This window comes from Camelus bactrianus, chromosome 19 (assembly GCF_048773025.1).
Source record: "Camelus bactrianus isolate YW-2024 breed Bactrian camel chromosome 19, ASM4877302v1, whole genome shotgun sequence".
NCBI classification, from domain to species: domain Eukaryota; kingdom Metazoa; phylum Chordata; class Mammalia; order Artiodactyla; family Camelidae; genus Camelus; species Camelus bactrianus.
Genome location: NC_133557.1, coordinates 19,474,721 through 19,496,994, shown reverse-complemented (window position 1 = coordinate 19,496,994; position 22,274 = coordinate 19,474,721). Strand labels below are relative to the sequence as shown.

At 50.6% G+C, this 22,274-nt stretch overlaps 1 protein-coding gene and 1 long non-coding RNA gene across 7 annotated transcripts in view; one reads left to right on the top strand and one right to left on the bottom strand.

Annotated features, from left to right (window-relative positions):
• LOC123617941 (uncharacterized) overlaps window positions 1–13,434 on the top strand; it is a 41,916-nt gene extending 28,482 nt beyond the window's left edge. The window contains exon 4 of the long non-coding RNA XR_006726253.2: window positions 13,297–13,434. This is a non-coding gene — a long non-coding RNA (uncharacterized LOC123617941). The remainder of the gene's footprint in view (window positions 1–13,296) is intronic.
• HNF4A (hepatocyte nuclear factor 4 alpha) overlaps window positions 497–22,274 on the bottom strand; it is a 57,733-nt gene continuing 35,955 nt past the window's right edge. For 3 of the 6 annotated variants that reach the window (XM_074347317.1, XM_045519357.2, XM_010958711.3), the window contains exons 3-10: window positions 21,176–21,270; window positions 16,133–16,239; window positions 15,286–15,441; window positions 11,806–11,893; window positions 10,776–10,931; window positions 8,133–8,399; window positions 4,846–4,998; window positions 497–3,789 (exon numbers count right to left, since the gene is read on the bottom strand). In XM_074347317.1, the coding sequence (XP_074203418.1) occupies window positions 3,647–3,789; window positions 4,846–4,998; window positions 8,133–8,399; window positions 10,776–10,931; window positions 11,806–11,893; window positions 15,286–15,441; window positions 16,133–16,239; window positions 21,176–21,270 (1,165 nt within the window). In that variant the 3' untranslated portion in view covers window positions 497–3,646. The remainder of the gene's footprint in view (window positions 3,790–4,845; window positions 4,999–8,132; window positions 8,400–10,775; window positions 10,932–11,805; window positions 11,894–15,285; window positions 15,442–16,132; window positions 16,240–21,175; window positions 21,271–22,274) is intronic. The other 3 variants (XM_010958714.3, XM_010958713.3, XM_010958715.3) reach the window with 3 other exon arrangements.

Sequence of the window (22,274 nt, the reverse complement as noted above, 5' to 3'; positions counted from 1 at the left end):
TCCTCAGATACACGGCAGCTCTCCTAGCTTCTACCATCTCGTTCAGTCCAATCCCGACAACACGCCCGGAGGGCAGGATCATTTCAGTTTTACAGATGAGGCTCAGAGAGGTGGAGTGACCTGAAGGGTCAACAAGATGTGCAACTTCCAGGCCAGAACTGTTGTCCCCTCCCTTTGGGAAGCAGAAGGGGCCACTCTGCTTATCTTTTCCGTCACCTCCTCTCTTATCCCTCCCCTTACTCTCTCTACGTACCGAGTAATTGGAATCAAGAGGCCAGACTTCGATTCCCACCTCTTAAGGAAAATCGCTTCCCCTGAGCTTCAGTTTCCTCATTTGTAAAGTGGGAGGTAATAATGTCTACCCTGCTTACCTTGATGTGAAGATTAACAAGTACTAACAGATATGAAAGCATTTTGCATACCGTAAAGAACTAACCGGCTGTTCTCATTCTTATTTCTAACACCTGAAAGGAGGAAAAGACACCCATCCAAGGACTTAGAAAACATATGCGCCATTTATTTTGTTTTATAAACTTTTGTTAAAACACACAAGAGTAAGAAATGGTTTTTGCTTCTTTGCCCTCTTGGGCGGCAGTGACGGGGGCTAAGGGGCCCACACGGGACCTGATGGCATTCACACCCATGGGAAGATGCTGAGCAGCCTGGTGGGACACAGACCACTTCCAGGATTGCTTGGTGTGAATTTCAAAATTCATCACAATCAGGGCGGATCACAGAGTGATTTGGCGAAAGTACTTGGCTTCGTCATCACAAGAAATCGAGGAGCGTCCATTTCCGACGCTCTGCTCCCCTTTGTCCACTCCTGGGAAAGCCATATGGATTCTGGAAGCTACTGAGAGCTGCCTAGAGAAGGGGTTGTCCCAGTGGAGGAATTATAAGGTCTGTGCATGCCCTCCCAACTCTTTTAGTTTGTCAGATTTTATGTTTCAGGACCACAACTCAGGTAGCTAAAAAAAAAAAAAAAAAAAAAGATTTTCCAATGCAGTGTTGTGTCCTCAGTTTAGAACCAGACAAGTAAATACTCTTTGTTTTGTGTTTCCTGCATTGCAATAAAATTACTTAGGTGGAATGGATTTCTCCTGCAGGGCGACTGACTTGGGGCCGAGGACTGACCTGGCCCAGAAGCTTGCTACCGTTAGTCACTGCTACCCCACCCACCCTATGGGAAATTTTTATCTCAGCTTTGCTCCCATGACAGACAGAGGCCTGGGCAATAAGGGGAGCAGGGAGCGGGGTGGAGGGAGGAGCAAAGAGTGGGAATGACAATGACCAGAATGATTCCAGCTTCCCTACCTTGCCCCAGACCAGTCGGAGCACCCAGGCTGGGATTTCTGGGGAAGCACCTCAGGAGTGAGAGGTGGCTGAGGGAGGCTGGAGCACTCTGAGCAGACTTCTCCTGGGACTGGGGACTTGGCTTGATGGAGTGGGAGAACCCAATCCTGACAGCACTGGAGATGTAGGGATTGTTCTTAGACATATGCCAACACCTTTCATGCCTCTTTCGCAAAAAGGAATAATCACTAATGATGGAATTTGGAGGCATTGGGGTGCTACCCCCATCCACTCAGAAGGGTCAGCCCTGAGTGGGTGGTAGGCAGCCAGTCTAACTGTTCACTGCTACCTAAGCACAGCTCCGGTCCAGGACTCATCTCTTTAATTCCCACTGGCCACTGGCGTTTTCTAGAATTTACCTAAAGTGTCCAAAATTCTGCATGGATGAGGTTCAGGCTGTTCCCTCCTGGGGTTTAATGGTTCCAGAATGTACCCTGAGTGACGCTCCCAGAGCAGGTCTCAAACCCAGGCCTTCTTATGTCTTCCCTACCCCAACCCAAACCATCCTACCTCCAGAATGCCAGGTCACATTTGTCCATCTCCCAATGGACCACTGAATGCCCCTTCCCCAGACTTGGGGAGTAAAGAGAGAAGAGGGGTCCAGGAGTCATGAATTCTCCTTGTTTAACAGCAAACAGGATTCTGGACCCTAACTGGACTTTAGTGCAGCCTCAGGCAATCTTAGTCCTGGGTGTGGGCAGGGCTCCTGGGAAGAATGAGTCTTTGGCTTCTGAGGCTGGTGAAGGGGGCAGGAAGTCCCTCAACTCAATCACAGTGAGGACAGAAGGGCCTCTTCAGAGAAGACGTTCAGCCACCGAGGTTAAGAGCTCCTGATTCAGGCAGACCTGGAATCAAGTCCTGACTTGGTCACTTGCTAGCTGTGTGAGTTCCAGAAAAAGCACTTAACCTCTTGCATCTCAATTTCATCTCCAGTAAGGTCTCTGGGTAATAGGAACGATGACAGGACATCTCCTTAAGCATGTCAAGTGCCTTAAGACAGTGCCAGGAATGAGGAAAAGCTTGAGACAGGCCCCCTGGGATAATTCCTACTTGGTATCACCCTGACCTGAGATTCACGCATCTGTCTTCTCCATCCCCAGCTTCATCTCTCTCACCTAGATGACATCATCAGGCACCACCTGATCTCCCCACTCCCTCCCAAACTTTCAACCTCTATAGGGCTGCTGTCTTCAGCTTCTGAAAGCTCAGCTCACTGCACATCCCTTCCCAGCTACTCACAGCCAAAGGACCCAAGTCACATTGCCTCAGTCTGGCATTCCAGGCCCCCAGGCTGTCCAGCATGCCCCTTTTGATACAGACAGCCCCATCTTTCATTGCCTCCCTCCATGCCCTCCTTCTGACCTCCAGGCCTTGCCCAGGATGTTTGCTCTCCCTTGGAACATCCTACCTCACGTGCTCCAGCAGCTGGCAGCCAGCCCTTCCTTAAAGGCCTGCTGCATAGTCTGCCCCTTTTTGGATGCTCTCTCTGACCACTCAGCCCTCCCTCCAGGTCCCGGTTGCACCTGTCCACCCTGGATTGTTCTCCCATGGTTGGCAGCCTGTAGGGAGCATCACTCTGACTCGGGGGATCCACCCAAGTCCCTGAAGAAGGGAAGAGCCTTGGGTTAGAGGCCAAACAGCATCTTCCTTCTCAATAGTCTCCTACACTGCACGAAGCCCCAGTCAGTGCTTTTAAAGTGTTCCCGGGATGACTGGGGGAGTGGCTAGCGAGTCTTCCTCAGCCTTTGGAGAGGTGGCTTTGGAGAAGTTAGGATGGCTGAGGCAGGTGACAGTGGCAAGTAGAGAAGAGCACTGGTGGTTGGGGCAGCAGAACAGGGATGGATGGCTAAGGTGCCACCCTCTGACCCAGTTTAGATGGGCTCTGTGTCTGACACTATGGCAGGACTAGGGGTGAAGGACCAGTCTGAGTGGGGAAGGAGCCATGTTTAAGCAAAGTCCTGTGTTGTCTCCAGGCAGCAGTCCTTTGGGTGTGAAGAAGTTGGGGTGAAGGATGAGGGGAAGGCGGTGGCTTCGGCAAGAGAACAGTTGTCCAAGGCAGCAGAGGATTTTCCAGCTAGGGTCTCCCCGAGTCACAGCCCTGTCATCCAGAGCAGGTGGAGAAAGGTGGCCATGGGACATGACCCACAGCCCAAGTTCCAGCGCCCTCACCCTTTCCGTTACTGCTCTGGGACTGGCCCTGTTGTCACAGCTCTCTTTACGGTGACCAAATGGCCATCAGGGGCTCTCTGAGGGGGCTGGGGGGCCAGCAGAGCCCCTGCCCCCCAGTGACTTGCTAGATGACTTCCTGCTTGGTGATGGCCGGCTGTGGGATTGCGGAGGGGGGCTTGACGATTGTGGCGATGGCCCCTGGCAGGAGCTTGTAGGGCTCAGACCCCGAGCCACCTGGCGGCGAGGGCTGTGGAGTCTCAGGGGTGGCTGGAGGGATAGAGAGACAGAAGGGGGCTGCTCAGAATTCCAGCCCTCTAGGGAGTAAACGAAGAGCCCTGGAAAAGTTCTTCCCCCTCTCCGAGACTTTGTTTCCCCTTCTATAGAATGAGAGAATTAGACTGGACAATCTCTGAGGTTTCCTACAGTTCAAACCTTCTGAGTCCCAGATCACAAAGTCTAAGTTATATGAAGTCTGGAAGGCTGTGGCTGGGCCATGGTCTGTGGTCAGAAACTTTTGTCCAAGTCCTTACAAACCCCATCTCCTCCACCACTTGATATGGAGACGTGGGCTGCTTCTCCTAAACCAGGGCCCAAGTATGACTCTCCCCAAGGATATGGGACAAGTGACAGGAACAGCCTTTCTTAGAGGAAAGGAGCAGCAGTAGATGAGACCCAAGCGTCTGGCTAACTGGCTTGAAAAATACCATTTCTTTGATATTTAGGTAGATGAGTATCAGAAACTAATGGTTCCAACCCCACTACAAATTCAGAAAGTGATTTTGACTATGACCCACTTGGCCAACTTTATTCAATGGCCAACTTTCCCAAAGAACAGTCTCAATGAAATGCAACCTCATTTTAGTGGACCACCTTATCCCAATGATAATCTTACTCTTTGAAGAACTTTGCCCAGTGACAAACTCACTCTTGTGAGATTTCACCTCAGAGGACAGTCTAGCCCAGTGGAGGTCCTCACCCAATGAATAGTCTCACCCAGTTATTTAATGGGTAGCCTTGCCCAATTGGGCAGCCTTACTTCAGTGAACAGTTTACCTAGAGGACAGCATCAGCCTAGTGGAGTTCTCACCCCAGTGGACATCTTCACTCCATGGACAACCTCATCTAATGGACTGCCTCATCCCAAGGACAGCTTCCTTCAGTGAATATATAGCCTTAATAAATGGATAGTCTCACCCCTCTTTCCTGAGCCCAGAGCACAGAGAACTGTTTTATCCCATGCCTCATCTTCTATATCCAACCTTCTCCAGATTTCCCCCTTAGGCCCCAAATCACCCCTTCCTGGGTAGAGCCCAAGTTGCCCACCTGCCTGCCCCCTGGGTCGGGGCCACTCACACATCTGTCCGTTGCTGAGGTGAGCAGGCATCGTGTTGGCAACAATGACGTTGGTGCCCATGTGTTCCTGCATCAGATGAGGGTGCAGAGGGTGATGGGCATGAGGTGCATCACTGGAGGACCCTGCAGGTAGATGAGGTACTCAGTGGGGATGGAGAGTCTGGGATAAGGATCATAGGCCTTGAGGCCCCATCTTCCTCAGATGTGGCCAATCAACCTGCCCACCCAATATTAACAGTGCCTATTGGGTTCCTATTTCTGGATTAGTAAACTGGGGCTTCCACTCCTGTCCATTGGCTTCATGAAGGTATTGAGAGGACCAACAAACCAAGAGAACAAAGGTGATTTGAAAGAAACAAGGAGCTTGTAAAGAAGCTGTGAGATCATTTAAATATTGCAACAAGTAGTGTATTGATTGCATGTTAATATAATGGATTTAATCAGTGGCTCTCAAAGCTCCTTGGTTTGTAAGTCCTTCAATCATTTGGTCCCAATTCACCATTAAGCCTCATCCCCCCACCTTTAGCCCAAATGACCTGCTTACAGCATCTGTGTGTCCCCTGTACTTTCCTAGCTCTATGCTTTTGCTCATACGTTTCTTCCACTAAAGAGACCTTCTCCACCCCACCGCCCACCTGCAGTGTCCACAAGTTCAAATTCCAGCTCATGTATCTCCTCCCTTGGGAAGTCTCTCCTGATTCTCCCCACTCCAGTGGGAAAGTAAACCTCTCCTTCCTTGGAATTCCCATAGTTATTTATCTGTAACCCATCCTTGGGGAACAACCATTTCTTCTCTCTGTGAGCATTCCAATTACAGATATATTTTTCTTTGAGTTCCTAGCAAAGTATCTGGAACACAGTAACTGCTTTAAAAATTGTGTCAGAGAATGATAATACCATATATATGGGGTATGGCTTGGTAATAGGCTATGGTCACTAACATGACAATGATGGAATTTTAGGGCTTGCAATGGGCCTCTAAAGTATACATGTTACAATGACAGCTATCATTATTGAATACCTATTATGCGCTGGCTGATGTTTTCATGGCACTTTTCATGTTTGACATAATTTAATCCTCACAACAATCCTGTAAGTTGGGTACCGTTATTAACCCATTCTACAGATGAGATTACTGGGCCCTGAAAGATGAATTGTCTTACTCAAGTTTATCTGGTAACAGAGTGCAAGCTCCTTCCTGATCCTGATCTCAATGACACCTGATTCACTATGATCCTATATAGTCACAGGGTCAAAATGAGAAATGAAATGAGTCACCATATGACAGGGGTTCTCAGTTGGGTGTGATTTGGGCCTCTCAGGGCACACCTGACAACATCTGACTGTTTGTCACCACTGGAGGAGTGCTATTGGCATCTCATGGGTACAGACCAGATATGTGGCTAAACAAGGTACACAACAGCCCGCACAGGAAAGAATTCTCCAGTCCCAAATAGCCGCTGAGGCTGAGAAAGCTCGCCCTCGGCTGTACCATCACCAGGAACTGCATCACCTCCACAGTCTTAAGTTCAAGCATCCTCACTTGGATCCTGCCTCCTATCCTCCCACCTCACTTCCTCCAGTACCATCTCTGCAAAAGTTCTCCAACCCTACTAAGGCTGTCAGTTCACTGATAGGACTTTTCACTATCTATCACCTATCTTTATTTCTCCTTTAGTACAGCCAAGATCCCATGGCCTATCATTATAGTCATTCCCTTGCAACCATCCTCAGCTCTCTCCGAGCTCCCCTTCTTAGCAGAACATTTTCAAAGGGTTGCCTACTCTTGCTGCCTCACTCAATTTCCAACTCGCTCACTGCATAACACCCCCATTCTGGTTTCCCTTTCCACGGTCTTCTGACACTGCTCTCAGCACAATCACCAAGAGCCTCCATGCTGCCAGTCCAGTGGACACCACCTTCCCCCTCCTGTAGAATTTAACACCATTATATGCTCTGTGCTCTTTAAAACACCCTTTTCTCTTGGATTCTGGGACTTCCCTGGCTTTTCTTCTATCCCCCGGCTGGTCTTCCTCCGTCTCCTTCTGTGGAACCTAATTTCTAGAACACCACAAAGCTGCCTTTCATCCTAAGCTTTGGACTTACTTGAGCAACAGACTCTGGCATCCAGCTGTCTCCTTGATAACTCAGCTGGGATATCTAACAGTCATCACAAGCTTAAATCAGGTCTAAAATGATCTCTTGGTTCAACCTTCACCGCCACCACCACCATCCCCAGCCTCAAACTCTTTTTTCTCGAACTTCTCCATCTCATTAAGTTACTCCATCACCGTTCCTGTTCCTCAAAACAAAAATGTAGATTTTGTCCTTGACTCTTCCCCTCACTGCCTACATCTGATCAATCAGCTAATCCTGTGGGTTCTTCCTCCAAATAGATGTTCAAGTTTATCTATGCCAATAAGTTTACAGTCAGGCCTTAGTCCAAGCCTCCTTGTCCTTCCCCTCGTTGGAGATAGTGACATTTCTTAGGGGCCTCCTGTCTCCACTTTGCCCTCCTGAAATTCACTTTCTACCCAACAATCAGGATACTTTGTTTAAAATGTTCATCTGATTTTCACTCTTTTTTACAGTAGTTGCAGTGAGGATAAAATGCAAATTTCTGACCAGAGCATCCAAGGCTAAGTTTGTAACTCGGTTTCTGCCCGGTCTCCATCTTCATCTCATACGACTCCCCCATTTCACAACCTTATCTCTCTCAAACACACAAACTTCTCCTGCTTCAGGGCCTTTTGCACTAGTTACTCCTGCTTAGAATGTTTCTCTCTTGGCTTTTAATTGTTCTCTTTCCTCCCATTGATCAGGTCCATAGTATAAGAGACTTCAGAGATGTCTCCCTGAGCCAACCTAGCTAAAGAAGCCACTTTTCAGTCATACTCTATCATATTACCTGGTTATTTCAAAATCTGTAGTTGCCCTCTTTATTATATATTTGAGTCTCATCTGTTCCCATGAGGGTTTATACACCCTGGCACGTGCACACACGCTCAGACATGACCTCCAGGAGGACAGAGATCTTGTTCTCTGCTGAACCTCCAGCACTTAGAACAGTGACGGGAATGTGCTAGATTCTCAGTGCCCGAATAAACAGCCTATTGGCCCCATTTTCTTGATGAGAACAGGGAGGTAAAGGGATCTGCCCAAAGCTACGGCGTGGGGAAGTGATGGAGCTAAGCGGTGAACCCAGGTCAGAGTAAGGCCCGCCCACCCCCGCCCGCCCCCCGACCACCCCCGCTCACCTCTCAGCCCCTCCTGGGCCCGACACTGACCTCCCAGCAGCATCTCCTGTAGCAGGTTGTCGATCTTGGCCATGCCAAAGAGCTTGATGAACTGGATCTGCTCGATCATCTGCCAGGTGATGCTCTGAAGGGTGGGCAGCAGCAGCAGCAGCTCGCCAAAGCGGCCGCGGGAGTCGTACTGGCGGTCATTGATGTAGTCCTCCAGGCTCACCTGCACCTGGGAACGCAGCCTCTTGATCTTGCCCGGGTCACTCAGCCCCTTGGCATCTGCAACGGGAGGGATTGTGTCAGGGAGGGCAGCGGGGCCCAGCTGGAGCTCCTAGGGAGGTAGGACCCACATGTCCCCTGACTCCTTGGGCCCTGACAGGGGGATCCAGTGGCCCAGGTCACACAGGGAGTCCTCAGCAGTGCTGGGATGAGGATTCAGTGTCCTCAAAAAGCAGAGTGTACTAGCACAAGTCATAGCTTCCTGGACACAGGCAGAAGGTTTCTGTCACATTTCTTAAGATGCAGAACTAAAAGAGGGGAATGGGGGATGAAGGACAAGACTTCAGTAACACCCAACAGGGTACCTTGCAACCTTCCCACTTTACAGATGGGGAAACTGAGGCACAGAGCAAGGAAAGGACTCGGCCCAGATCACAAGGCTGCTTGTTGGCAGATCCATGATGTGGAACTGGGGCCCCTGACGCCCAGTTAAAGTCCCAGCATCCAGACCTCAGCACACGCTGCTTCCGCTGCCTTAGAATAGTTTCCTCCATCCCTATTCCCTTGTCTGTGTCGTCCTCGGGTCTCAGCCTAGTTTACACTTCCTCCAGGAAGCCTTCTCCATTCCACCCTCCCAAGTCTGCACTCTGAATTTGCCCATTATGTCCCCAAATTTCTGTGGCTCTTCCATCACTACTGACCACAGGGGATGTAACTGTCTCTTCCACCAGACTGTGAGCTTTGTGTAGGCAGCTGTAAATCTCTTTTGTCCTTTTTAACCCACCACCTAGAACCACGTGTAGTCAATATTTATTGAATAGTTAACTAGATGAGTAGAAAACTAGATGAAGGGGTGGGTGCTTGGATGGAAGGATGAGTGAATGAAAAAAAATCAATGGATAAATTCTAGCTCCTTAACCTAGAGGGTTATTCAAGTAGTCATCTAATAGTCCTCAACCTTCATGGAGGTAATACATTTATTTCCTTTTTTATGGATAAAACAAGTAGCAGAAAGAGAATTTCACATTTCCAGTCCAGGGCTCTCTCTCCTGGGCCACGTTTGTGCATTCTTTCATTCAGTCAATAAACATTGATTGAGCACCACCTACATGCTCAGCCCTGCCTGAGGTCACCTGTCCCTCCAAGCCAGCATCAGTAATCCTGCGCATTTTCCTGAGCAGTTACTACCCATCCAGCCCCATGCCGAGCACCCAGGCTCCCAAGGAAACTGAGACTAGAAATCTTACCCCCTCAAGAATCAGGGAATAACATGTAGTGGGTAAGAATATGGGCTGGAGAGCTAGATAGTCTGAAGTTCAAATCCAAGCTCTGCCATTTCCTGGTTGTGTGATCTTGGGCAAGTTAATCAATCTCCCTGTGCCTCAGTTTTCTTTTCTGCAAAATGGAGATAATAACAATTCCTGCCTCACTGATACCATGTTGCAAGTAACAAGTGAGATCATTCACAGGAAGCGTCTAGAACGGTGCCTTAGTGAGGGCGCCATAAACACTATTCATTTCTCCTCATCACTATTATTACTGGAGGCGATCTCCAGGCAAGGAGGGCCTGGCACTAAGGACATTGCCTGGCACACAGTAGGTCCTCGCTAACATGGAAGGAGGGAAGAACTCAAGCAAGCCTTTGGAGCCCAGGCATCTGGACATTGTGCGATGAAATCAGGCTTTGCACAAAGACACAGCTACAACGACATTGTGTGAGATGCAGGTGGGAAGTCAGTAGATGGAATGCGGAGACTGGGGATGCGTGATCTTTTTGTCCTGCTAAGGAACGTAGGAGATACTGCCTACAGTTGCAAGGACAACAAAGAAAAGCATAAGCACGTGACATTATAAAGGCAATCAGTAGAGACACTAAAATAGCAAGAAAAATGTATTAGGAGGATGGGGGAGAAAAGATGGGAATGGTGATAGAGAAAAGTGCGATCCTCAACTATCATAGGAGGGAAAATATGTTCTAAAACGGCTAAATCGAGAAATAGAAGGATGAGCACTTTATTTAGCACTAGAGAGGTAACTGCCAGAAGAAACAGTAAAAAGGATTGGAAGTGGTTCCCCCTGGGGAGTAGGCTTTGGATGGGAAAAGTGGTGTGGGGAGGACTACTTCCATTGTAAGTATGTATAGATATTATTTTGATTAAAAAACTTCCAAGAAAAAGAAAAGAAGTATGATAGGAGGTAGGAGAAGAAAGCAGGGAGGAAGAGAAAGAAAAAAACCAAGCCCCCAGGGTCAGTGCGTCCCACTAAGTCATATCAGCCCTTTGAGCCTTAATTCTCCTCATCTGTTAAATGGAGCTAAGAAAAATGACCTCTCCTGTGCTAAGGAGATGAGGCTGTAAGCTCAGGGAACATACCCCAGTGGGAGAAGTCTGACAGAGGGTCTGGAGCAGCAGGGGAGGGTGGGGGTGTGGGGTGTACCTGGGTCGAAGAAGATGATGGCTTTGAGGCAGGCGTACTCGTTGTCATCGATCTGCAGCTCCTGAAAGGGCAGTACCAGCTCGTCGAGGATGCGCACGGACACCCGGCTCATCTCTGCCAGCTCCGGGCAGTGCCGGGGGACGATGTAGTCATTGCCTGGGTGGGTCAGGAAGAAGAGGGGATGGGGAAGAGGCTTCAGTGCACCCCTCTCCCCTAGCCTTGGCCAGGCTCCGCCCTCTGCAGTTATATTGCAGCTGATGCCCCTGAGAGGGGGGCCCTGTGGGGATTGCCACGCCCACTTTCCAGATGAAGAAGCTGAGGCCCACGTTAAAGGAATGAGTTGCTTGAAGTCATTGGACTGGGCCTGGAGCCTGACTTCCTATGACCCCTTTCACATCACCCAAGTTCCATTCTCCAACGTGACAACAGACCCACAAGACTGATGACATTCAAGGGCCACTTGGGAGGCATAAAAGCATCAAGGAGAAGAGTTGAGATTCTGGAACTAACTGCCTGGGTTGAATCCTGCTTCTACCACTGACTAGCCAGATAAATTTGGGTAAATTACTTTCTGTGCCTCTATTTTTTCATCTATGAAATAGGGATAGATCATAGAGCTCACTTCATAGGGTTGTCGTATTAAAGGAGTTAGTATTTGTAAAGTACTCAGACTAGGGCCTGTGATGTGCCCTATACAAGCATTTAAAATAATAAACAAACACGCTGTGAAGGTGTAGGTGACACAGGCTGGGGTTTGTGCCATTCCCGACTGCCTCTTGCTCCTACTCCAGCAAGCATGCCAGAATACGCAGATTATTCCAGGGCTAACCCTGACTGTGCTCCAACTTTACTGCTGGGGAATTTAATTCCTCAAGTCCATGTTTCCTTGCATCCAAGGTGCAGGATCCAATTGAGAATACAGAAGACAGGGCCGTTCTTGATCTATCTGCCTTGCCTCTGCACACCACTGTGGAAATCCCCCATGGGCATGCCCTCTGCGGAGCCCCCGCTAGGCAGGCAGCATCCTCACCTAGAAGCAGAACGTCCTTGAACATCATGGAGCGCTTGGTGGCTCCGAGCAGTAGGTGCTCACCGGCGTGGGCTCTGAGCAGGGCCACCTGGAAGAGAGAAGGGATGGTGTCTGGTGTCCGCAGCCCTGGGTAGGCATCTGCACCCCTGGGGAGGCTTGCCAACTCAGTGACCCTGAGCAAGTCAGCTGAACACTCTCCTTGCCTTTACCTGCCAGAACTCTAAAATGGGCATCAGAAAACTGCTACTTTCCTCTCATAACTGATTAAAAATGGGGACCTGGAAAAGATTGAACAGAAATCTGAATGGGGAAAGAACATGTGCTCAGAGCTGAGAGACCAGGTGCTGACTGTGTCCTTGAACTGCTGTGTCTGGGGCAAACTGCTGCTCCCCTCTGGGCCCCCTTCGTATGCCTGGTAAAACTGTAACAACACTCTGGGTGGTGTTTTTTGTTTTTTGTTTTTCCAGCAGAGACTTAAAGGCTTTGATCAGACTCTGAAGAGTTCTAAAAAGTTCTAAAACTGTGGGTCCTGAATCCCTACCCTTGGACCAGCTATGAAAGAGTATGAAGAACGTTTTACAAAAACATAGATTATTAGGCCCTATGACCAGAGATTCTGATTCTGTATGTCTGGGCTGGGCCCAAGGATCTGTAGTTAACAGGCTCCTTGGTTGAATCTGATGTGCAGTTGTGTTTGGGAAACCATTGCTCCGGAAGAACTCCGGGGCATCTACCCACTTGATGTTGGAAGAGTCTAGATTCTGAGAAAGAGTTATAAGAATCTGGACGTGAATGTTGGTTCCTGAGGCAAAGGTGTGAGCACTGGTCCTTGGCAGGGGATCAGCCTGACTGGCCCTGTCCCTCAGACAGGACGAGGCAGACTTGCAGGCTGAAGTCTGATGTGGGAGCCCAGCCAGTGCACAGGAGGACATCGCCTGCCTTTTCAGAACCATCTGCTTCAGTGCTTGCATGAGGACCAGAGGATGGGGCTGGTTAAAACAGTAGCAGGCTGGTAGCCTCAAGGATCTGATCTGCAAGGTTGGGTAGGAAGTTTGGAAGTTCTTTTTAGCAGGGCTAGACTAGGAGGCAAAAATGCTCTTATTCATTAATTCATTGGATTGCTCATTCTTTCAATCATCAAATGTTGAGTGCCTACTAAATGCCAGACAGTTGTTTGGGGGCACAATAGTGAAAGAAAAGGAAAGGGGGAGGAGGAGAAAGAAAGAAAAAGAGAGAGATGGAGGAAGCAGGATAGATGGATTGAGGGAGGGAGAGAGGGTAAAAGGAATGAAGGTGAGGGTCGTGTGATAAAGAGCAGTGGGTCAAGAGCAACTACATCAGATGCGGGGGCCAGAGAAGGCCTCTCTAAGGAGGTGACAGTGTTTTAAGGCATGGAAGACACCAGGCACATAGTAAGCATTCGGTAATGATTTGTTTGAATGAAGAAGGAATAGGTGAATGGATGAGCCAGCTACTTAACTTCCTCTCCAGATCAAGCCCCTCCCGCAGATGTGCCCTTACCTCATCTATTTCCCCATGGCTAAGCCTGGTGAGGATGACAGGAAAAGAGGAGAAATGGCAAACAGCTTTGGTGGCGAGAGCTCCCTTTCCATGACCTGGACAACGGGAGGCCAAAGGATGCTGATTATCGAGCACTTCCGATATGCCAGGCACTCGTCACTCACCCCAGGTGCCTCTCCAATCAAGAGGTACGAGATCTGAATTCAAACCCTCAGCTCTGTGGCTGTCTTGCTCTGTGCCCTTGGGCAAATCCCTCTTTCTCTCCAAGTCTCAGTCCCCTTACCCAGTGCTATCCAGCCTTGTAGGTTTCAATGGGTTGATGTCCAAAACAAATCAAGAAGCAAACAAATGTAGAAGGTGGTTCCTGGGACAATGTGGACAGATTTGGGGAGTCCTTTGGAGAACAAAGTCCCCCCAGTTCTCCCAGATGTGCCTCACTCATCTTGGACAAGGTGAGCTCCTACCGTGAATGAGGAGCTAGAAACCCTCCTGGCTCTGGGTCTAGCCCCTTAACATGGTGGCTGTTCTGGGGGTGGGCAGGCAGGGGGTGGTGATGTTAATGATTGTCCTGTGTTACTGGCCACCCATCACTGCTCTCTGAGAATGCTCTGAGCCCCAGCCAGGGAGGTTTGGGTGGGAAATCGAGGTTAACAATTGCTCAGCTTGGGGGTATCTTGTTGCCCTGCTGAGCCCCTGGGAAGGAACAGAAGGGATTAAACATTAATATGGACTCTCCAGCAGAGGGGACCAGGGCCAGAATACGAGGAGCAGGGGAGAAGGCAGAGGCAGCTCAGCCAAGATCCCTGCCTTGTCATCCCTCCCAAAGCGGAGAGGAAGCCCTGTGAGAGGGTGCCTGGTCTAGCCCCATGTATGAGGGTGAGGACCAGCCAAATCAGTATTTTCATAGGATAATAATACATGCTCCGGGAGAGCCTGGGCATCGCAGGAGGCAGAGAAGCCCTGGGTTCCACAAAGTTTAACAGCTGCCTTGCCTGCAGGACTTCTCGAAACTGTAATCGACTGACATGCTTTGCCAGTCTTTTGTGCAAGTGTGCAAAACAGAGAAGCAAATGCACCAGGAGCAGGAGTCTGGAACACTGTCCATCGGTACCCCCAAGCTTCCCTGAGATTGAGAAGGTGACCCAGACGGGAAAATGTCTGCCGAGCCTCGGGGTGCCCTGGACAGGAGCTACCATTTGCAGTATCTCAGAAACTCAACTGTCCTCAGACCTCACCCCTCAGCCCCCTTTTTCCCTTGGGCCATTTTTGGTATGCCAAAGAATGTACTTTGGGAAATAAAATGCTGAGTTAACCCATCTTGGTGGGATAAAAGGAAGAAACTGGTTTTCAGGGAGGCCTGCTGTGGCCCAGGACTGTAGAGGCGCTCCATTACATGATTTACGTTTTTCAAATGGTGCTGTCTTCAATCCTGCCAACAACTTTCTGAAGTGGACATTACAGTTCCCTCTTTACAGATAAGAAAACAGAATTTGTCCAAGATCACACAGAAAACCTACCTTAGAGCCAGAGCTCAAGCCCAAATCTCCTGATCCCTGGCCCTGAGCCCCTGTCAACATCCCTCCGAGGAGAGCCGCCTGGTGCAGTGGTGCAGTGGTGCAGTGGTGCAGTGGCTGCTGACCCGGACTTTGGAACTTGCCTGCCTGTTTTAACACCAGCTGTGTTGGATTCTAGCTGTGTGACCTTGAAAAAGTTATTTAACCTCTCTGGGCCCCAGTTTCCTCATCTAAGAGATGGTCATAATAATTGTATTATACCCTAGGGTTTTTGGAAGGATTAAATGAGTTACTATTTGTAAAACAATTCAAACAGCTCCGGGCGCATATGAACAGTATGTGTTTGTTAAATACAATCAAACCAGTCCAAAGCTACACCTCAGGTGGGCCAGCAGGACCCATCTGCCCAGGGCCCGCACTGCCCGCGGTCCGTGTCCACCCTTACCTGGTCATCCAAGGGGAGGTCACAGAAGGCTGGGATGTACTTGGCCCACTCGACGAGCACCAGCAGCTGCTCTTTCATAGACTCACACACATCTGCAATGCTGGCAATCTTCTTCGCCCGAATGTCTCCATTGATGCCAGAGACAGGGGATGTGATCTGGCGGAGACGAAGGAAAATGCTGGGAATGGCTGGCCCTCCATATAGTCTGTCCACTGCACGGAGCCCCTGCCCAGGTACTTTCCTTGTCTGGAAAAGGGGAGCCGGACTGTGGGTTCCTTCTCAGTGCTGAAGGAAGCTCAGAGGAGAATGGACAGAAGGGAGGATGCCAAGGAGGCAGTTATGAGGGAGGACGGCTCTCTCTGGGCCTTTCCCTGCTGGCTGTCTCCTGCCTCCTCCTCCACCAGCTCCTTAGAACCCCAAGGAACCCCTCAGGCCTAGAGATGAAGCAGGGCAAAAATCCTCATCCTCATCAGATAGGTGAAGAAACTACTGCCCAGAGAGGTGCTGTGACTTGCCCAAGGTCACACCACAAGGGGCTGGCTGAGCCCCAGTTTGCTACTTTGCCCACTTGTCTCCCACTCTTCCCTCAAGGCTAAGCTGACCTCAGGCCCTCAGTGAGAGTAAAGACTGCTTGGCCCGAAGAATGTAGGTCCCAGAGGGCCCCCAGAGGGCCAGACCTGGGTTTGAGTTCTGTCTTTGTTGACTAAACTGGCTGTGTGACCCTGGACTCAGTTTCCCTTCTGTGATATCGAGTGCCCTTGCTGTCCACTGGCTGGGGAGGACAGGAATAGAGTTGAGACACCTCTTGGGGTGGGGATCCATAGGTGGATGGAGGGTCCCCCGGTACCTGCTGGGACAGGACCTCGGCCTGTAGGAGCGCATTGATGGAGGGCAGGCTGCTATCCTCGTAACTCGATCTGCGAGTGCTGATCCGGTCCCGTTCATTCTGGACGGCTATGAGGAGGCAGAGAGAGATGAGGAGGGATGGCTGCAGGAGTGATCCAGCCACCACTGGAGGCAGGCAAGGTAGAAATGACTTGGCAGAGGGTTTAAGGTGGGCCTTGAGCTGTGAAGAGGAGGTCTGTCTAGATGACAGGCTTTCAAGCTCTGTTTTAGGAAAGGGTCTCCTTCTTTCCGATGAAAGTTTGTAAAACCAGCAAAATGATACTCTGGGTGACTTAGAGATGGCCCAGAGATTCCAGAACCATCAGGGAGTGCATGTGCCCAGAGACAGCACAGGAAAGCTCTGGTTCCCTCCCACCCCACCACTGGAGCCTCTCCCAGAAACTCAGAGATCCAGGGCCTCTGTCCACCAGGGCCCCACACCAGGTCAGTTCTGGCCTAAGACGGTCCTTCTATTGCCCTGTCCCTTGGAGTCTGGGAGGCCTCACAGTGGAATGAAGCTTTGCTGAAGCTGAAAGGAGGGAGGATGGGGCGGCAGGAGTCCTGGGTTCCTGTTCAGAACTCACCACTCACTCTCTGTGCTGGCAGGGATCCCGTTCTCTCTCCGGGCCTCGGTTTCCTCATCTGTAAGCTTTTCCCTCCCAAACCTGCTCTTGATCTTTCCCATCTCAGGAACAGACAGGTTTATCCTTCCTGCCAGCCTAGGAGTCTCACTATAGGTCTCTTTCTCTCACCTCCCCCTTCAGTTCACCCTCCAAATGCCATCAGTAATCCTTACAGAAACCATCTGCGGCTCCCACTCTGGGCTGGGCCCTGGAGAAGTTCAGACCCTTCTCACTGATCGCTTTGCTTCTGGCCTTGCCCCTGCAATCTGTGCACCTCCCGGAAGACCAAGGGGTCCGCTAAAACCGAACTCGGGTCATATCCCTCCTCTGCTCAAAACCAGGGCCTTGCCGTCTCACACGGAGTAAAGCCACAGCCCCTCACGATGATCCTTCCTCTCTCATCTCGCCTTTACTCTCTCTGCCCATCAAACCTGCCTCCCCGCTGTTCCTGGGACTCACGCAGCCACTCTCGGGGCCTTCACCACGGCTGTGCCCACTGCCTGGAGTTCCTCCCCCACTGCCCCCACCCCCGGCTAAGCTGCTGCTGCTTCCTTTACTCAGGTCTCTGCACAAATGTAACCTTCTCAGCGCACCCTCTCTGACCACCCTGTCTGATGTGGCATCCCTCCCATAGGCTCTGCCCTTTCTGCTGCTTCATTTTTCTTCTTACTACTTATTCTCTGTTTTTCCTTCCCTCTCTGTCTCTCCTAAGAGAAGGAAAGCTCCAGAAAGGCAGAACATCATCCCTCTTGTCCTCTGCTGCAGCCCCAGCAACTAGAACAGAGCCCGGCACACAGTAGGTGCTCAGCAAATATCTGTTGAGTGGTTGAAGGAAGCTGCTGGATGAGACGAGCTCTGATTCTTCGATGCATCCTTTTTCTCAAAGGAATGTTGACATTCCCGCTGTTCAACTCTCTTTCAATTTCACACGTTGTTGAAATCAGAGAATGAAAGTCAAATCATCCAGAGGGAGCCCAGGAGTTAGTGGGATGTAATAGGTCCCAAGGTAAGAAACCTCCTCTCCCCAGACCCACCACCCTGGATGGGGCCAGCTCCCGGCACCGCTCCCCTGCCCGAGTCCCACCCGGCCCACGGCACCCCTCCCACGGCTGCCAGCCCACACCCACTGGGGCGCCAAGTGGTGGCGGGCCTAAGAAAAGGGCTGCTGTCAGCAGCTGGGGATTGGGCTCCTCAAGGTTAGGCCAGCGTTATCAGTGCCCGGCGCGAGCTCAGTCACGGAATGATGTTTTCCAAATGTTTGCTCAGTATTAGCAGGTCGGGGACCTAATGTAACTTCTATTGAATATTAACCGGCTTAGGCAGAGGCAGAGAGGAAGATGAGCCTGTCTTCTGAGAGGACCCCTGAGTGGGGTCCTGTGGAGGGGGGCTTGGCCGGGGTTCCCGGGAAGGGCCCATCAGATGGTCCCTGGCCCACCACCGAATTGCACCTCCTGCATCCCTGGCCCTGCTTCCTGGGCTGGTTTTCCGATGCAGGAGCTGGACATTTGTCCTGGGTCAACCAGCAAAGGCCCAGCTAGGTGTTAGTTTATAGGAAAGAATTAGTGACCTGCTGTTGGGCCCACTGACCCCAACCAAGTTTCTCCCCAGAGTCCCCCTTCAGGGAACCCACTTCTGACCACTGTGGAATGTCCTTGGGCCATACTCACAAGACTTTGAGATTCAGAGCCCTTCCCTGTAGTCAAGAGGAAGCTTCAGGAATCTGGACGAGAAGATACCACCCAAGGCCATCCTTTCTAGTTTTAATCCAGGGACCTTGGTGTCTGCTCAGCTCTGGGGAGTCTGAGCTCTAGCCCTGATCTCTGCTAAAGCAGTCACATCACTTCTCTGGTCTCAATTTCCCTATCTGTACAATGGGGAGCAGGTAGATTTAATGACCTTGTATACACCTAACTGGTCTATAAATGCTATGTTTGCGGCCCATGACTTCCTGTCCTCAAGGACAATGTTAAAGTTTTAATCCCTAGATCTTCCTAATAAAGCCATTGAGGAAGGGAAATAAAAACTTGTCCCAACTCTCCTGATCACTGGGGCTTCCACTGAGAATCTCTCTTGACTTTGGGGATTTACCACCAGGCTGAGGAGGGGTATTGGGACTGTAAGACTTAGGTAGGGCTAATGATGCCCTTACTTCCCAGAGCTTGACCACAGCGGCAATGGAACACTTTGCTACCCTGGCCTGTTCTCAAAGCAACCAAGCAACTGCGTGTGTCATGATCTCCTGGTTAACCCAAGCATGGAAATTAGCACCAGCCTTTACTAGCCCACACTCACTTGCCATCGGCCAGTACTCCTCTCCTCCTGGCATCATGCCACTTTCTCTGAGACAAGAGGTAATCAGCTATTTTCAAGGCTAAGCTAAGGCAGAATGGCTCTCCCTCCCTTTCCAAGAGCCGGGATCCAGGCCTGCTGCCTCTGTGGCAGGTCCCTGGGAGGACCAGGGAACAAACACGCAAGTCCTGGTGGGCGTTGCGTACTTGATCAGTGAGTGCACAGCCAGACTCACAGAGCTCGAAGGGCTCATTACCCACTCCCGCCATTTTATAGACATGAATACTGGAGCCCAGGTGGGGCAGAAACTTCCCCAAAGTGGCAAGCATGAATATGGCTCTGAACGTTTAACAAGAGACATCTATGAAGACCAACTAGATGCAGGACCTACAGCCTAGGAAAGTAGCCATCTGCTCAGGTAAGCTGCCAACCTTTCTCCCACTTGCCTGTCACAAGGCCTGGAATTTTAACCCGAGAGATTCATCCTCTCAAACCTAAAATCTTAGGCTGTCGGGCTATTAGAATCAGTGACTGTTAGAACCCTAGACTGTCCAGCCCTTAGGACTGTAGCTCTCAGTCTTTTTCTTGCCTCCAGCTGTTCATACATGAACCATATCCCCATTCATAACATTTCTCTTCCCACAAAGTCATTCTCAGCTTCAATGTGAGAGTGGCTCAACCCCAATGAAAACTGGGTAGGGGAGAGAAGCGGGGCATTTGTCCTTTGAAAAAGCCACCCCCCAATTTGAGGACCACTGAGGTCTGGATGTGAGAATCGTGGTGTTACAACAGGAGGGGGCCTAGGAGACCACCTACTCCATCAGGACTACAGGCCCAGGTTTCCCAACGGGGCTCGTGAATGAACTCAAAGGGCCCTGGAGGGATGAGACCCAGAAGATATTTCCCAGGGAGGTGAGGGCAGAGAAAACAGGGGCTCAGGGGCAGAGTTGGGGAGGGGAGGCTGCCAAAGCCAAGTTCCCCTCCTTCCCAGTCAGCCTGGGGAAGGCTGGGTCCCAGGATCCTGCTGTGGGGTGGGGTGGGGTGTGTGTGTTTGTACAGAACTAGACCAAGGGTCTTGGCTGGTGTGCCACAGCTGCAGGCCGGAAGTGAAGGTCTGGAGGCTGGTCCCAGGGCTGGGAAAGTGAGTTGAGCAGAGAAGGAGACAAAGAGATTTGAAAATGAACTGTAGTTACTCAGAGAAGCAGTTAAAAGATGTTTGCCTTCTCAGCTTGAGCTAAAAAACTTTTAAACGTTCCTGGGGTCTGCAGGGCACCACAGATAGCATTGAGGTATTGTCCGAACAGCAATGAATTCGAGTCCAAAGCTCTGGGTTCAGACCTCGGAGCTTACTTTGATCAGATGTGGGAGCTTGGGAAAGTTGCTGAACCATTCTGGGCCTCAGTTCCCTCACCCATGAGTCGGAGGATGATAATATGACCAGCCACACAGGGCTGTCATGAGAATGAAAGGAACTGTCAAGTGTACAGAAGCCCAGCCAGGTGACTGGCATCTGCTGGTGGCAGGAGGCCTGGAGAGCCCTGAATAAATGTTGTGTTCCCACCCTCCTCACCCCAGGACGGGTCTGGGGCCTTGTTCCCACTCCAAGTACATGAGAACTCTGGATCATCTGATACCCAAGATTGAACACAAAGTAACTGAGGCCCTTCCTATCCCTGAAACAGGAAGCTCAGGAAGAGAACTCTCCCCCCCCAGCCTCATTCACATTTGCTGAGTCTGAGTGGTGGGTCCGTGGATATTTGTAATGTCAGTCTTTACCCTTTCCTTAATGTTGGCCATAGCATATTAAGAAAAAATACCCAACTTGGCTGCGTGGTGGTGGTGCAGGCTGGGGTGGTGGGGCTGGGAACCTGAGTAGCTGAAAGGGGGAGCTTATCTCTTGGAATCTTTCTCAAGACCAAGCCCAGCCCCTCCCTATGGGCAGATTTTCAGGCCCTCCCTCCTCTCAGCCATTAGCCAGTCACCCTGGGGCCTATCACCAAGTCATAAAGTTGTAGCCTCCCTTATAAAATGACTGACGAGAGCTTGTGGGCACGGGTGGGGCAGTGGGGTGGGAGGGGGAGGGCCAGGCTCACCTTCCTTCTTCATGCCAGCCCGGAAGCATTTCTTGAGCCTGCAGTAGCGGCACTGGTTCCTCTTGTCTTTGTCCACCACGCACTGTCGGCTAAATCTGGGGAGGACTTTGGATGGTTGGATGGAGAAGGGACAGCCCTCCCCTTCCCAGGACTGAACGAGAATCCTGGCCATCTGGTTGACCCCCAGCCTCCTCGCTCAAACCCTTCATCCCAGGTGTTCTCCTGCTAATGAACCAGGAGCTGGAAAGGTCCGGTGGACTCTGTAAGAGCCCAACCCTGTCCCACTAATCACGAGGAAACTGAGGCTCAGAGAGGTGGCACGTGTCCTCAGATCACTCAGCCGCGGGTACAGGGCACTGCTATTTCCACCACATCCTGTAAAAGCCTAGAGCATTTGCAGAGTGGGCTCCTGGTTATGGATCAGCACCAATACTTGATCCATGTAAGTCACTTTCTGGAGTGGGATATGGAGTAGGGGCAGGACCCACAGTGATTATGGGTGGGAGCCTGAGTGTCAACCTGGGCTCTGCCGTTGATTCAAGCTGGGTGACCTTGGGCAAATTCCTAGTCCTCTCTAAGCTGCAGCTTCCTCATCTATAAAATGAGAATAATAATAGTAATCACCGTGGAGAGGTGTTGACAGGTGAAAATGAGACAGTTTCGAATGGGGCTGGGCACTGTGTCTGTTCAGAGTCAGTGCTTGTAACTGACAGCTGCTATTACTGTATTATTGTTGTTACCCAGAATGGGAGATACTTCTGAAGGAGGGATCTCCAAGGCCTTGAGAGAGGTGGAAAGGCCCGGGGCCAGCCCCCTATTTGCCCCAGAAAAAGCACCAGGTCAGGGGATGGACGTCACCCTTGATCCTAAGCCTCTGGGATCCCCATTTGCTAAATGGGAAACATACCAATGAGCTTGTGGAACAGTTAATAGACACAAGGACTTAATACGGTGCCTGGCACATAATAAGTACTCAGAAAAGGGCAGCCAGTAGCTTCATGATCAATAAATGAGGTTTCTAGAATAGATGTTCCCATCTGGATTTTCAAGGCCTAAGAAACAAACCAAAGGAGGCTTGAAGGCCCTGAGGGGCAGATCC